The sequence below is a fragment of the Gossypium raimondii genome, chromosome 10, assembly GCF_025698545.1.
Source record: "Gossypium raimondii isolate GPD5lz chromosome 10, ASM2569854v1, whole genome shotgun sequence".
NCBI lineage: Eukaryota > Viridiplantae > Streptophyta > Magnoliopsida > Malvales > Malvaceae > Gossypium > Gossypium raimondii.
In genome coordinates this window covers 47,319,799-47,337,248 of record NC_068574.1, presented here as the reverse complement: position 1 = coordinate 47,337,248, position 17,450 = coordinate 47,319,799, and the positions used below count along the sequence as shown (strand labels likewise).

At 32.9% G+C, this 17,450-nt stretch overlaps 1 protein-coding gene across 1 annotated transcript; it reads left to right on the top strand.

Moving 5' to 3' along the window:
* Positions 1–8,288: 8,288 nt before the first annotated feature.
* Positions 8,289–13,998, top strand: LOC128033986 (uncharacterized). Its single transcript, XM_052622489.1, has 4 exons — positions 8,289–8,562; positions 8,707–8,837; positions 10,749–10,838; positions 13,897–13,998. The coding sequence occupies exons 1-4, from the start codon at positions 8,289–8,291 to the stop codon at positions 13,996–13,998; spliced, it is 597 nt and encodes a 198-aa protein (XP_052478449.1).
* The last annotated feature ends 3,452 nt before the right edge of the window (positions 13,999–17,450 follow it).

Genomic DNA, 17,450 nt, shown 5'->3' with positions numbered 1-17,450 from the left:
TTAAATAAATTCTCAATCTGATTTTAATTTTGTTAAAATCATTGCAACTTTATTGTAAAAGAATCTAAGAAAAAATATATTTAATATTTTTATATTCAACAGTTCAATATGACCAATTGATTTAATTTCATTTTCAAACTTCAATTAATTAATTAATCAATAAATAATTTGAAAATCCATAAATTAAATTTTCGGTCATTTCCATTTAGTGAGAAAACCACATTCATTTTTGAATGTTTCTCATTTCTCCAACTTTATATTTTCTATCAATTTCTGTTAATTTGATTCAACATGTAATTCATTTTTTATTTCAACGAGCTAGCGAAGGGACCGATTGGACATATGTGATTAGGGCTCAAATGTTATATAATTAAGTTTCAACTTTTCACCTATTAATTATAAACTCATTTAGTCATGAAGTTATTCCACTATAGTATCACGACTGATCTCTCTCCAATAACTTACCATTACGAAAGCAATTTGATTAGTGCTCGTCCAATGACCCTGTCATAAGTGTGTTACCCTCATAGGATATCCTTAATCACTTTAGGATAAATTCGCTCTCTTAATATGATCATATTTTATATCATGGTAACCAACATATTCCTTTATGAAAAGTCAATTACTATCAAATAGTAATCAAGTCATCCATCACGAAAATGAACAACATGTGGCCACGCTTACTTTTTATCTATCATGTAATGCCAATGAAAGGATATGAATTACACTATTGTGAATGACGCTACATATTGTAGACCCAATGCATCAGCTTTCGGTTCCTTATCTATTTGAACTCAGGCTTTTTCTTCGATCAAAGCATACGACTCAGGCATACATAGTTCGTCATTCACTCAGGATTAAGGTATGCCACACTATGAACATCATAAGTGAATGAATCCATAAACGGATTCAATATTTATTCTCCTTAGGTTTAGTCTGATGTATTGCCAATCCAGCCAGTCACATCTATGTCACTATCTTCTTGGAGTCATCCGCTCCAATCCCCTTGACAAGACATCTCCCCAATTGGACTTGATAGATGACATATTAGTCTTTCAATCGGTTTGCTCATTTTCGATTAAACTAAGGAAACATTTAGGTTCGTTTACTGATATAAGCTATCTTTTTATATTACGATTCAACAACGTAATATCACTTAGTATTAGTTTAAATATCAGACACCTAATGAGCCAATATTTGCTTCTATTTTTCTTTGCATGCAAAAACCACATGAGGGCATTATACAAAGTATACTAATGTAATCCATGAAATATTTTATTAACAAATTTGTTCGAAAAATTACAAGTTTAAAAACGAATACACTTATCACACCAGATTTAACATTCTCATGCATTTGATGAAGGCATGCATACTAGCCCTCCAAAAAGAATAATTAGATCCATCTAACAAAAAGGGGTGAGATATAGATAGCCCTTGCATCTTTGAAAATTATTAAACAAGGAATCACCACTAGCTATGTTAAGTAGGTGGCTTCGATACCAATTTTTGTAACCTACAATTGATAATTTCAATGTAAACAATTAGTAATAACCAAAGTGCTAGCTATAGTGGCCACTAAAGGTGGCACTATGACAAAACAACTAAAATAAGAGCACAACAAGTTATTTACGTACTGTGGTTTTCCTACGTCTTTGGATGCTAGCTTAGTTAGAAAATTAACTATCTTTAATCTTAATACAACAAGTGATTTAAGTCTTATCTCACCCCTGATATAGCAACCTCACTTTTGTACCTAAATATCTAGATCACTTACCTCTAAGTTCCCCTCGTGGGAATAGATTGTAAACCAAGAAATAAACTTATTTACACTCTCAATGAACTCTCAAATACAAGTTCCTCAATGAATAGATAGGTTATCAAAACTCTTGACATAATCACCTATACAAGTCTCTCCAATATATAAGCTCTTGCTAAAATACTAGATCAATTACAATCAGTCCCCCAATAAAACAATAGCTAAAATAGCTAAGACAATATACAAATAATGTCAAAGATCACCCTTCAATGTAGCAAGATCCAAATAAATGCAGATCACCCTTCAATGTAGCAAGATCCAATCTCCTTCTAACATAGGATCTAATTGCTTAATCTGATCCAATCCAATCATGTAACAGCCTGATTTAGGGCATAATCAGAATAGTGGTTTCGGGACTACAAATCCGTTGAAGAAAATTTTATTATTATATTTTTATGGTCTACAACTTCACGGAAATATTTCATGAAAATTTCGTTCGAAAATTTTGACGTTTGAGCACTCAAATTAGAAAAAAGGACTAAATTGTCAAAAGTGCAAAAGTTGATTTTCATATGTTAAAGGTGTTTAATTGTTATGGAATTACAAATTAGGGGCCTTATGTAGTAATTAGACCATTAGTTAGTGATAGGCAAAAATGGACATGAAATAAGTGAAATAGAATTTTTTTTAAGTATGGGCATTTTAGTCATTTAGTAAATAAATAGAATTAAAATGGGAAAAAGATGTAAAAATGGGGTTCATCATCTTTGTTGCTATCAAAAATTGAAAGAAGCCATAGCTAGGGTTTCTTTACTCCTTCAAGCTCATAGTAAGTGCATTCTAACCCCGTTTTTAATGTTCTTTGCATTTTTGAGATTCCCGTAGCTCGGTTTATCTATTTCTACTGTTATTTTGAGCTAGGGTTGAAATTTGAAAAATTACCCATGTGTGAAATGTATGTATTTTGATGTTTTATTGAAGAATATGAAGCTAGATTTTATGTTAAACAACTTTTGCTAGCCGATTTTAAGTGAAACCGAGCAAAATAACAGAATCAGTAAAAATATTTAATGTTCATAAGTAAGAGTTAGAGTGAGAATTTGATGTTTCCATAGAAGGAAAAAGTGTTCAGCATGTTGTAAAACATAAGAATAAGGAATGAAATTTAATTTCCGAACTTTGGGACAAAAATGTAAATATGTAAAAGTTTAGGGACAAAATTGTAATTTTGCTAAAGTTGAGTCGAGGACTGTTTTGATAAATGTGAATAATAAACAAGCTAAATTTGCTATTATAGATGAAGAGAGACATGGAAACAACCTCGATAAGGCAAAAGAAAAGATTGTGGATTGAATTGCAAAATTCCCTATATTTTGCACTGAGGTAAGTTGTATGTAATTAATACATTGTTAAAATTATTATTTTTATATATTTTTTTATAATATATGCGAAATGGTTGGATATGAAATAGTATATAACACTTAGAAATTTGGTATTGATAGTTGAATTGTAAAAAAAATTAACTTGGATTGTGGATATATCAATTGCGAGTAATGATTGAAGTGGTTTGAATTGAATTATTAAATTTTTTATGGGTTTGGATGGAAATATTGAGAGTATGAATTGTTACGGATAAATTATAAATCATTGATTGGTAGGAATCTCTGTGGAACTGTCGGAATAAGAAAGGCTTGTATAAAATGTCTGCGAACACGTGTGTAGTACTAAGTGCAGGCTATTACGTGTATCGATAAATAACGGTCACATGTGTTGTACTAAGTGCAGGCTACTATGTGAACCGGAAGGCCTTTGTCACGTGTGTAGTACTATGTGTAGGCTACTACGTGAACCGAAAAGCTTGATCACGTGTGTAGTACTATGTGAAGGCTACTACGTGTATTGCATGATAATAGTTAAATGAGTGGTACTATGTGCAAACCACCGAATGTTTGCTATTATACCGACATGTTCAAAGTGATATGAGTATGGTAAACAAATATGAATATGTGATTGAAATGTGATAAGTTGCGAAAGAGTAACTAGAGTGATGAAGTTATGTATAGTGCTTACAAAATAAATGGTTATAGTGTTATGTGAATAAGTGAATTCGAAACAGAACAGATTTGGACAGCGGCAGTGATGTTAGTTAAAAAAATCACCAAAACTTATAGAAATTGATTTATGCTTGACTAAGACATTGAATTAAATCTTAATGAGTCTACTTTCACATAAAAGAGAAATAATGGCCAAAGGAGTTATATATTCTGAGATATTGGAATTTTAGTGAGACAAGGTCTGAATGATTTCGAAATCCTCTGTTCTGAATTTGGAAAATCACTAAAAATTGTAAAAAAATAATTATGTTTTGTAATTTACATGATTAAATTTATTATTGAGTCTATTTTTAAAACAAATAAGTGGGAACATCATTTGAATTCTGTACTAAGATATAATTGACTTTTAGTGAAGAGAGGTCAGAAATTTCAAGCAGTGAAACGGGGAAACTTTAGAGAATAAACTGTACTAATTGGCTGAACCAAAAATTATGAAAATTTTATGGTAATAAGTTATATGAGTCTAGTTTCAGGGAAAATTTACGGATCTTAATTTGGACTTCTTTAGCTCCGGATAGAAATAATTTAGTGACTGTGATGCAGAAAAATAGTTTGCTGGAAATTGAATAAATAATAGATTTATGTGTGATAAAAATTATATTATCTATGGTATCATGCTAGAAATTTATTTATCAATTTCATACATACTTACTAAGCTATATGCTTAATCCTCTTTATTTTCCCTTGTTTTATAGTTATATCAATCAGCTCGAAAATTGGACAGAGTCGGAACATCATCCACACTATCTACATCTTTTGGTATTTTGTAACTAATACTTTTGAAGTATGGCATGTATAAATGACTTAATGTAAAGTGATATGTAAAATATATATTAATTATTATTTGGTTAAAAATGTTAGTGTATATTAATTGATAGGTTGTTTTTCTTTAAATTATTAACAAGGTTACCTAGAATGTTGTGAATGATTTAACGTGTTTAAATATATAACTGTATTGGTTGAAATATCGAATTTGTTTGAAATTGTGTTTCAAAAATTTGCAGGAGGAATTGAACGTTTATAGAAAGGAATTATGTCAAATAATTTTCTAAAAAAAAAACTCAAATTGTATGATAAAAATGTATTTCATGTTTGATAATACTTCTTACCTTGTTTCAGCGATGAACATTGGTAAGAGGTGTTTCATTTTAGTGGTATCAGAGCTACGGTTTAGCCGATTCTCGGATTAGCACAATGTGTGTGAAAGTCTATGTATACATGCCATAAATATATTGTGATAATGTGATGATTTTTGACAATTTAAAATTGTGTTTTTATATAGTAAATGGATCATGACTGAGCTGTAGCAGATGATGTAGGAAGCAATGTGCCGGCTCCTACGCAAGGGACCGCGCCTGAGGAAAGTAGACATGAAACACAAAGTTAGGATGAGGCTCGAGAAGCCTTTCTTCATATTATGAACAATTGGTACACCGAATTTATTCGAGCAAATCTGAATGCACAACCTCCTCCGCCCCTCTTATTCCCCAACCGGTACCTATAGTTTCACAAGGTGTTGAATTGGTAAAACCAAGTAAACCCCCAGTTGATAAAATCTGAAAACAATGGGCGAAAGATTTCAGGGCTAATATAGGTGATGATCCCGAAAAGGCAGAATTTTGGCTTGAAAACTCTATCCGGGTATTTGATGAAGTATCATGTACTCCTAAAGAATGTCTAAAATGTGCTATATCATTACTAAAAGATTCAGCATATCGTTGGTGGAAAACATTATTATCTATGGTTCTGAAAGAAAGGGTTACATGAGATTTCTTCCAGAAGGAATTCAGAAAAAAATACATAAGCCAACAATTCATCGATAAAAAATGTAAGGAATTTATCGAGTTGAAGTAGGGTCGAATGTTTGTGGCAGAGTATGAAAGAGAGTTTGTTAGACTGAGTAAATATGCTCAAAAGTGTGTACCTACAGAAGCTATTATGTGTAAAAGATTTGAAGACGGGTTAAATGAAGATATCAGAATGTTTGTTGGGATGTTGGAACTGAAGAAATTTTTGGTACTGGTTGATCGAGCTTGTAAGGCTGAAGAATTGAATAAAGAGAAGAGAAAAGCTGTGGTTGAGGCTCGAGATGCAAGAAAGAGGCCAATGAGTAAATCATTTCAAAATCAGTCAAAAAAGTCTAAAGAGATGAATCCTTGATTGACAACTTCAGCTGGATATTCACGCCGAGACCGGGGAAAATCATATTCGGGTCCTAAAGCTCAAGCTATTTCAGTAGCAAGTGTGGGGAGTGTGAAGCCTAATACACCCGAGTGTCAGCATTGTGGTAGGCAACATCCTGGTGAGTGCTAGTTACTTAGCTGAGCTTGTTTCAAGTGTGGTTCTCGACAACACTACATTAAATATTGCCCTGAGAAAGTTGAAGAAGAAAAATTTCAAAATGTTAGATCGGGTGATACTGTTAACATAGGTAGCCCACCGAGAAATATCGGAAGCAGAGCTAGCGGTAAAAGTGTAATGAAAGATACAACTGTGAGATCAGAACATCGAACACTTGCTCGAGCTTATGCTATACGTACTCGTGAGGAAGCATCATCTCCTGATGTGATTACAGGTACATTCTTTCTCTATGATATTGAAGTTATTGCATTGATTGATCCTGGGTCTACTCATTCTTATGTATGTGTGAATTTAGTATCTAATAAGAATTTGCCTATTGAAAATACTAAATTTGTTGTTAAAGTGTCAAATCTTTTAGGCAAATATGTGTTAGTCGATAAGGTTAGCGAGAATCGTCCTTTGAGGATTCAAGGTCATTGTTTCTCAGCTAATCTGATGTTGTTACCATTTGATGAGTTTGATGTTATTCTAAGGATGGATTGGTTGATGTTGCATGATGCCAAGGTAAATTGTAGACAAAAAATCCTTGAATTGAAGTGTGAAAATGGTGAAATTCTTCGGGTTAAAATAGATGAATCAAGTAAATTGCCTATGGTGATTTCGCATATGTCGGCTCAAAAATACATGAGAAAAGGGTGTGAAGCTTATCTCGCTTATGTGATAAATACTAAGATATCGGAGTCGAAGCTTGAATCAGTACCAGTAGTCTGTGAGTTTCCAGATGTATTTCCAGAGGAATTGCCTGGGTTAGCTTCGATCAGGGAAGTTGAATTTGCTATTGATCTAATACCTGGTACTGCACTGATCTCTATTGCTCCGTATAGAATGGCTCCAACTGAATTGAGAGAATTAAAAGATCAGTTGCAAGAGTTGATAGATAAAGGATTTGTGAGACTAAGTTTTTCTCCCTGGGGTGCTCCTGTGTTATTTGTGAAAAAGAAAGACGGTTCTGTGAGATTTTGTATTCATTATCGTCAACTCAACAAAGTGACTATAAGGAACAAGTACCCGTTGCCGAGAATTGATGATTTGTTTGACCAATTAAAAGGCGTAACAGTGTTTTTAAAGATCAATCTGAGATATGGCTACCATCAACTGAGAGTTAAAGAGTCAGATGTGCCAAAAACTGCTTTCAGAACGAGGTATGGACATTATGAATTTCTTGTGATGCCTTTCGGTTTAACTAGTGCTCCGGCTATTTCTATGGATTTAATGAATCGAATTTTCCGACCGTATTTGGATAAGTTCGTGGTGCTGTTTATAGATGATATTTTAATCTATTCCCGAGATGAATCCGAGCACGCCGAGCATTTGAGAACTGTGTTGCAGATTTTGAGAGAGAAGAAATTGTTTACTAAATTTAGTAAAAGTGAGTTTTGGCTTCATGAAGTCGGATTCTTGGGACACATAGTTTCAAGTGATGGTATTTGGGTTGATCCGAGTAAAATTTCGACAATTGTTAATTGGGAGCCGCCAAAGAATGTATCCAAAGTTAGAAGTTTTCTGGGCTTAGCTGGATATTATAGACGTTTTGTTAAAGAATTCTTGATGATTGCTTCTCCTATGACTAAGTTATTGCAAAAGAATGTCAAGTTCGAATGGACTGATAAATATCAACTAAATTTTGAGAAATTGAAGGCATTATTGACTGAGGCGCTGGTGTTGGTGCAGCCTAAAACAGGAAAAGAGTTTATAATTTATAGTGATGCATCGTTAAATGGTATTGGGTGTGTACTAATGCAAGAGGGTAGAGTAATAGCTTATGCTTCGAGACAGCTGAAGCCACACGAGAAGAATTATCCTACGTACGACTTGGAATTAGCTGCTATCGTCTTTGCTTTGAAAATTTGGCGTCATTATTTGTATAGTGAGAAATGCCAAATCTTTACTGATCATAAAAGTTTGAAGTATCTGATGAATCAAAAGGATTTGAATTTGCGACAACGAAGATGGCTCGAATTGATAAAAGACTATGAGCTAGTGATTGATTATCACCCCGGAAAAGTGAATGTAGTTGCTGATGTTTTGAGCAGAAAATCTTTGTTTGTTTGAGAACTATGAATGCTAGTTTAGCTATGTCTGAGGTTGGTTCAATTTTGGCTGAGTTGAAAGCTAGACCGTTATTTTTGCTGCAAATTTGTGAAGCTCAAAAGAATGATGGTGAATTACAAGCCAAGAGATTTCAGTGTGAATCAGGTGGGGACTCAGATTTTCGAATTAGATCAGATGATTGTCTGATGTTCCGGAATAGGATATTTGTACCGAGAAATGATGAGTTGATTCAGACAATTTTACATGAGGCACACAGTGGTGATTTATCAGTTCATCCACGTAATACAGAAATGTATAATGATTTGAAGAAATTGTATTGGTGGCTGGGCATGAAAAAGGATATTTCGAAATTTGTATCAAAGTGTTTAATTTTCCAACAAGTGAAAGCTGAGCATCAAGTACCTTCGGGTTTATTTCAACCAGTACTGATTCCTGAGTGGAAATGGGACAGAATCACGATGGATTTTGTGGCGGGTTTGCCTCTGACTCCTAGAAAGAAAGATGCTATTTGGGTAATCGTTGATAGATTGACAAAATCAGCCCATTTTATACTGGTACGTATTGATTACTCACTTGACAAGTTGGCGGAGTTATATGTTGCTGAAATTGTGAGGTTGCACAGGGTGCCTAAGTCTATTATTTCGGATAGAGATCTGAGGTTCACTTCGAGGTTTTGGAAAAAGTTGCAAGAAGCCTTGGGTACAAAATTGAACTTTAGTACTACATTTCATCCGCAAATTGATAGACAATCTGAAAGAGTAATTCAAGTTCTGGAAGACATGCTCTGATGTTGTGTCTTAGAATTTGAAGGCAGTTGGGAGAAATATCTACCATTGGTTGAATTTTCTTACAACAATAGTTATCAGTCGAGTATACGAATGGCACCGTATGAAGCATTATATGGACATAAGTGTAGAACCCTTTTGTATTGGACTGAGCTCAGTGAGAAACAAATTCACGGGGTTGACTTGGTGAAAGAAACTAAAGAAAAAAGTAAAAGTAATCCGTGATTGTTTGAAAGCTACTTCAGACCGAGAAAAGTCATATGCGGATTTAAAGAGAAAAGAAATTGAGTTTCAAGTGGGGGATAAAGTATTTTTGAAAGTATCTCCGTGGAAGAAGATTTTGAGATTTGGTCGAAACGGTAAATTGAGTCCGCGTTTTATTGGGCCGTATGAAGTCACTGAAAGGATTGGACCTGTAGCCTATCGGTTAGCCTTACCAATAGAGTTGGAGAAGATACATAATGTATTCCATGTGTCGATGTTACGATGCTATCGTTCTGATCCTACACATGTAATTTCCCCAACAGAAGTTGAAATTTGATCGGATATGCCTTATGATAAGGAACCTATAAAAATTTTGGCTCGGGAAGTTAAACAGTTGAGAAATAAAAGTATACCATTAGTGAAAGTGTTACGGAAAAAACACGGAGTTGAAGAGGCCACTTGGGAACCAGAAGAAGCCATGAGGAAATTGTACCCAAACCTCTTTTCTGGTAAGATTTTCGGGGACGAAAATCCTTCAAGGGGGAGAGTTGTAACAACCCGATTTAGGGCCTAATCGGAACAGTGGTTTTGGGACCACAAATCTGTTGAGAAAAATTTTATTATTATATTTTTATGGTCTACAACATCAAGGAAAGATTTCGTTAAAATTTCGTTCGAAAATTTTGACGTTTGAGCACTCAAATTAGTAAAAATTACTAAATTGTCTAAAGTGCAAAAGTTGAGTTCCATATGTTAAAGGTGTTTAATTGTTATGGAATTACAAATTAGGGGTCCTTATGTAGTAATTAGACTATTAGTTAGTGATAGACAAAAATGGACATGAAATAAGTGAAATAGAATTTTTTTTAAGTACGGGCATTTTAGTCATTTAGTAAATAAATAGAATTAAAATGGGAAAAAGATGTAAAAATGGGGTTCATCATCTTTGTTGCTATCAAAAATTGAAAGAAGCCATGGCTAGGATTTCTTTACTCCTTCAAGCTCATAGTAAGTGCATTCTAGCCCCGTTTTTAATGTTCTTCGCATTTTTGAGATTCCCGAAGCTTGGTTTATCTATTTCTACTGTTATTTTGAGCTAGGGTTGGAATTTGAAAAATTACCCATGTGTGAAATGTATGTATTTTGATGTTTTATTGAAGAATATGAAGCTAGATTTTATGTTAAACAACTTTTGCTAGCCGATTTTAAGTGAAACCGAGCAAAATAACATAATCGATAAAAATATTTAATGTTCTTAAGTAAGAGTTAGAGTGAGAATTTGATGTTTCCATAGAAGGAAAAAGTGTTCATCATGTTGTAAAACATAAGAATAAGGAATGAAATTTAATTTCCGAACTTTGGGACAAAAATGTAAATATGTAAAAGTTTAGGGACAAAATTGTAGTTTTGCTAAAGTTGAGTCGAGGACAGTTTTGAAAAATGTGAATATTAAACAAGTTAAATTTGCTATTATAGATCAAGCGAGACATGGAAACAGCCTCGATAAGGGAAAAGAAAAGAAAAGAAAAGATTGTGGAAACAGCCTCGATAAGGGAAAAGACTGAGGTAAGTTGTATGTAATTAATACATTGTTATAATTATTATTTTTATATATTTTGTTATAATATATGCGAAATGGTTGAATATGAAATAGTATATAACACTTAGAAATTGGTATTGATAGTTGAATTGTAAAAAAAATTAACTTGGATTGTGGATATATCAATTGCGAGTAATGATTGAAGTGGTTTGAATTGAATTATTAAATTTTTTATGGGTTTGGATGGAAATATTGAGAGTATGAATTGTTACGGATAAATTATAAATCATTGATTGGTAGGAATCTCAGTGGAACTGCCGGAATAAGAAAGGCTTGAATAAAATGTCTGCGAACACGTGTGTAGTACTAAGTGCAGGCTACTACGTGTATAGATAAATAACGGTCACATGTGTAGTACTAAGTGCAGGCTACTATGTGAACCGGAAGGCCTTGGTCACGTGTGTAGTACTATGTGTAGGCTACTACGTGAACCGAAAATCTTGATCACGTGTGTAGTACTATGTGAAGGCTACTACGTGTATTGCATGATAATAGTTAAATGAGTGGTACTATGTGCAAACCACCGAATGTTTGCTATTATACCGACATGTTCAAAGTGATATGAGTATGGTAAAAAAATATGAATATGTGAGTGAAATGTGATAAGTTGCGAAAGAGTAACTAGAGTGATGAAGTTTTGTATTGTGCTTACAAAATAAATGGTTATAGTGTTATGTGAATAAGTGAATTCGAAACAGAATAGATTTGGACAGTGGCAGTGATGTTAGTTAAAAAAATCACCAAAACTTATAGAAATTGATTTAGTGCTTGACTAAGACATGTAATTAAAGCTTAATGAGTCTACTTTCACATAAAAGAGAAATAATGGCCAAAGGAGTTATATATTCTGAGATATTGGAATTTTAGTGAGACAAGGTCTGAATGATTTCGAAATCCTCTGTTCTGAATTTGGAAAATCACTAAAAATTGTAAAAAAATAATTATGTTTTGTAATTTACATGATTAAATTTATTATTGAGTATATTTTTAAAACAAATAAGTGGGAACATCATTTGAATTCTGTACTAAGATATAACTGACTTTTAGTGAAGAGAGGTCAGAAATTTCAAGCAGTGAAATGGGGAAACTTTAGATAATAAACTGTACTAATTGGCTGAACCAAAAATTATGAAACTTTTATGGTAATAAGCTATATGAGTCTAGTTTCAGGGAAAATTTACGGATCTTAATTTTAACTTCTGTAGCTCCGGATAGAAATAATTTAGTGACTGTGATGCAGAAAAACAGTTTGCTGGAAATTGAATAAATAATAGATTTATGTGTGATAAAAATTATATTATCTATGGTATCATGCTAGAAATTTATTTATCAATTACATACATACTTACTAAGCTATATGCTTAATCCTCTTTATTTTCCCTTGTTTTATAGTTATATCAATCAGCTCGGAAATTGGACAGAGTCGGAACATCATCCACACTATCTACATCTTTTGGTATTTTGTAACCAATACTTTTGAAGTATGGCATGTATAAATGACTTAATGTAAAGTGATATGTAAAATATATATTAATTATTATTTGGTTAAAAATGTTAGTGTATATTAATTGATAGGTTGTTTTTTCTTTAAATTATTAACAAGGTTACCTAGAATGTTGTGAATGATTTAACTGTGTTTAAATATATAACTGTATTGGTTGAAATATCGAATTTGTTTGAAATTGTGTTTCGAAAATTTGCAGGAGGAATTGAACGTTTCTAGAAAGGAATTATGTCAAAAGATTTTCTAAAAAAAAACTCAGATTGTATGGTAAAAATGTATTTCATGTTTGATAATACTTCTTACCTTGTTTCAGCGATAAACATGGGTAAGAGGTGTTACAAATCCTTAAGATATGCTGCTTCAAATGGCTCGATCTTCATAGATAGGTTGCCACACTTCCAAACTAACGACCAAAATATCAACCGATAGTTTTTGTTCAAAAACATTGCTAAGTCCAAATATGAGAAGCTGTTCTTGCTCGTCGCAGTGGTGCCCGTAGTGGCCATGATGCATGCATAAGGAACTTGTAGAACTGCCTCAACAAAATAAAAGAATAGAGGCTAAATTGAATAAAGGAGTAAAGGTTGAGGACTAAATTTTATATTTTACCTTGCATGTTAGACATCAAAATAACCATTTAATGGTAGGATTTTTACAAAAGAATAAATTTATCTATTTTTTCAATAAAGAGAATATAATGCAATTCAATGTATAATCACTACACCAAAACAGGTCTTTAGCGGCGTTTTTTTTTTTGCTTTTAGCGGCACTTTTTTGCGCCACTAAAAGTAAGCGCCACAAAAAACGCCGCTATTTACAATGTCGCTAAGTTTTGAGGCACTTATTCCACAAACGCTGCTAAAGGTCATGTTCTTTAGCGGCGCTTATCCCACAAACGCCGCTAAAGGTCATGCTCTTTAGCAGCGCTTATCCCACAAACGCCGCTAAAGCTCATGTTCTTTAGTGGCGTTTATTCCACAAACGCCGTTAAAGCTCATGTTCTTTAGCGGCGCTTATCCCACAAACACCGCTAAAGCTCATGTTTTTTAGCGGCGCTTATCTCAAAAACGCCGCTAAAGGTCATGTTCTTTAGCGGTGCTTATCCCACAATTGCCGCTATAGATCCTAACTTTTAGCGGCGCTTTTTCCTAAAAACTCCGTAATAGATTTTGACTTTTAGCGGCGCTTTTCTCACAACCGCCGCTAGTGTTTGGCGACTTTTAACGGTGCTTTTTCGAAAAACGCCATTAATTTTGGAATTTTTTTAAATTATAATTTTTCATATTTTGGGCCCTCCTGTAGCAACAAATCAAAAGCAAGCAAATCTAAACCAGCCAAAAGCAATAAATTTATATAATATTTCAAATTAAATGAATAAAATAATATAAATATCAATAAATCAAATATAATTTATATTATTTTCACAAAAATGTTAAAACTTAAAATGATAAAAATTTTTATACAATACACTATAACGGCGGATGTTGCGACTGCTGAAACATCTTCATCATATTCTGAAGCTGCTGTTGGAGTTTGTTGTACTTTCTGCTTTGCTCTGCTCTGCTTCCCTCGCTGCAGCCTCCGCTTCCCTCGCTTCCGCCTCAGCTTTAAGTTGCTGCTGAAGTTCTTCATATTTCCTTTGAACCTCAACTGTGGTCGCTTGCATCTGAGCTATGTGGTCGCTTGCATCATGATAAAACTATTACTGATTTAAGTTATGAACTAAAACATACCTTAATATTTAACTCAACTTTGTCTACTCCACTCTCACCAGCAAACAGAGACTGCAGTCAGAAATATGAATTTTGTTAACTAATTTGGGAAAATGCATATAAATAAGGGAAAAAAGTTCAAATTTTAACATGTACCTACCCAAACAATAGTTCCGCCAAAACACAGGCAGCAAACCAGATGTCAATGGTCAGATATGTATTAAGTTGCACCAAATATTAATTCCGCCTACAATAGATGAACCATGATCAGACTAGCAGCAAATATTTTTTCAGTTTAGCCATCAAATATGTAAAACTTTATTGATATCACAACCAAATATTACTTGGATACATTAAATGGCAGCTTAAAACTTTACCAATATGAGAACCAAATATAAAAACTGAATGAATACCAGTGACTCTAAACCAAATATAAAGAAAAGAGAACTAAAAGCAGCCAGGTGTTTTATGAAACTATAGAAAAGTAACTAAACAAAGTATCAATTGATAAAGTCAAGTGAAACATAAGATACTTAGCATCCATTAATGAAGACAATACAATGATGTGAATACAAAATCAAGTAGCATGTTTAAGAATTTAAAATCTCAAATATGTTAAAAAAAGAATGCCATCTATGCACAAACGATTTAAAAAAATTCAAATACTTAGAAATATTAAAACACTAAACCTTTATCGCATATATGTGTGTCAAATTTTAACATTGAAAAAGTAATAACGAATAAATAAATAGTTACTTGAACAAAAAAGAGAGAGTAAATAGTCAAGTTAACAAATAAATCAACCTATGCTCAAGCATATCAAAAATCAAAATGAGAACAAATCATTCATTTCTCATCTCCCTAATGATAACTTAATATTTTCTTTTTCCAACTCAACCATTTTTTTCCATTACGTAAGGGTAAAACATACTAGAACACTTTGAATTTTCTTTTTCATCTAAGTACCATAAGACTTCAATTCTTCCTTTTCTTGAATTTTTAACAAGGTAAAAAGAAATAAGAATAAGTATGCTTTAGTTTTAATACATATATATATATACATATATATAAATTTCAACGAGATTCGCCCTACTATATGAAATGAAAAGGATATATGAAACTAGTTTTTGATATATATGAAATGTCGATATATAAAACTGATTTTTTATGCAAAGTTCACAACCTATAACGTTTTCTGAAAATGAAAATAAAAAAAAAACCAAATGTTCGGAAGCCCCAAATTTACGACATTATCGAAACACCCGAAATTGATTTTTTTTCAAAATCGATATTCCAAATAACATCCACGCATGAAGAAGAAAAAGGAAGTTACCGAACTTACCAATGGTTGCGGCACCGGAGATGCACGGAGACTGTGATGCAGCAAAGCACGGCGCTGTACAAATTACGTCGGGTTTGGGGAACTGTTAGGGATTAGGGGAAATTTTAGGGATTTGGGGTAGATGACAGTTTGGGGGGGGAGAATCGGGGTTTGGTTTTGTTTCGATCAAAAGGATGGAAAACTAACTACACCATTTTTTTCCTATTTAACCCAGTTGCGGCGTTTATACATAAGCGCCCCTAAATATAGTCAAACACAGTCATTTCCACATTAGTTAAATCAAACTCCTGGCATTTTTAAAAAATGCCACAACTAATATAGAAAAAACGACACCGTTTATATAAAACTTAAAACATATTTGCGGCATTTTAAGGAAAGCGCCACTATAGACAATGCCAAACGACGCAGTTTCTTAACTCATGATACACTTTTGCGGCGTTTACAAAAAGCGCCACTAAAAGCAAAGAACAAAATGACAATGTTTTGCTAACATTTCAATAAAATTTGTGGCGTTTTCATAAAAACGCCGCTAATGCCTCACCTTTTGCGGCGCTTTTAACATAAACGCCGCTAATGTTTATAATTTCTTTTAAATTAGAGAGAAAATATTAACTAATAAAAATGAGAGTAATGCATTTTAAAAATAATTACACATTTTAAAAATAAATACATCAATATATTTTATATTGGATAATTATAAATATTTATGTATGCAATATAAATAAAAATTATTTTAATTATATCAATAATTATGTTACTATTTTACAAGATCTGGATCAAACTAATTAAAAGTTAATGTATACAATTGAACAATAAAACATTGTTCATGTGTGCTTTTGGGATTTAACCCATTTTAATATAATTTTTAAATAATAATTTATATTTATATTATTTACATTTATATTCTAAAATATCTAAGATTAAATACAAAGCCCCAAACCCCAAAGTGGAAACCCTAAAACCGTCAACCATATAAAATACCAAACCATCAAACCCCAAAATTAAATCCCCACTATACTGTAAGCCTTAACCGTAAATCTTAAACCCCAAACCATAAACCTTAAACCCTAAACCCATCAATTAGCCATAAAACTCCAAACCCCAAAATCCAATCCACACTATATCATAAACATTAATTGAAAATCTTAAACCCTAAACCATAAACATTAAACCCGTAAACCACAAACAATAACCACCAAATCATAAACTCTAAATCTTAATATTGGAATTAATTCTGTAAATATGTATGGTAGTTTTTGCGTATATCTATTTTCTTTTAATTAGGAGATTAGATGCTAAAGTTTAGGAGATAATATTTTGGTTTAATTAGGAGATTAGATGCTAAAGTTTAGGAGATAATATTTTGGTTTCTATCTTTGTATTTTACCGTGTATATATGTTCTTGATTTTGGGAGGAATGAGACACAGAGAAAATTCCCACTATTCTTGTTATTTTTTCATGGTATCATGAGCAGGTTTTGAACGTGTAAAGTTTTGCTAATGGCTGGTGGGAAAGGTGATTCCGGTCACAAATTCGGCGAAGGGGCGATTGTGCAAAAAATGATTTCTCCGTACGATATAACCTCGCTTCATAATCCTGGACTTGCAATCACTCAAGTACAATTGAAAGGGGAAAACTATGAAGAATGGGCTCGTTTTTTCCGAACGGCGTTGCGTGTTAGGAAGAAGTTCAGATTTATTGACGGATCGATTAAAAAACCAGATGATACATCAGACGACATTGAAGATTGGTGGACCATTAACTAGTTGCTAGTTTCGTGGATTAAAATACCATTGAACCAACTCTTCGATCCACCATATCTCATGTAGAGGTGGCTAAGGATTTGTGGGATGATATTCGAGAGAGATTTTCAATGGCCAATGGTCCAAGAATCCAACAACTCAGATCCGATCTTGTAGAATGCAAGCAAAAATGATTGACTATTGTCAATTATTTTGGAAATTTGAAACTGATATGGGATGAATTGGTGATTTTTGATCAATTTTCGACTTGTAAATG

Bases quoted from the DNA above. Each gene is read 5' to 3' on its own strand.
- LOC128033986 (XM_052622489.1), top strand. From the start codon at position 8,289: ATGAATGCTAGTTTAGCTATGTCTGAGGTTGGTTCAATTTTGGCTGAG. The intron at 8,563-8,706 runs GTAATACAGAAA...TATTTCAACCAG, and splicing joins TGATTTATCAGTTCATCCAC to TACTGATTCCTGAGTGGAAA. The intron at 8,838-10,748 runs GTACGTATTGAT...TTGCTATTATAG, and splicing joins AATCAGCCCATTTTATACTG to ATCAAGCGAGACATGGAAAC.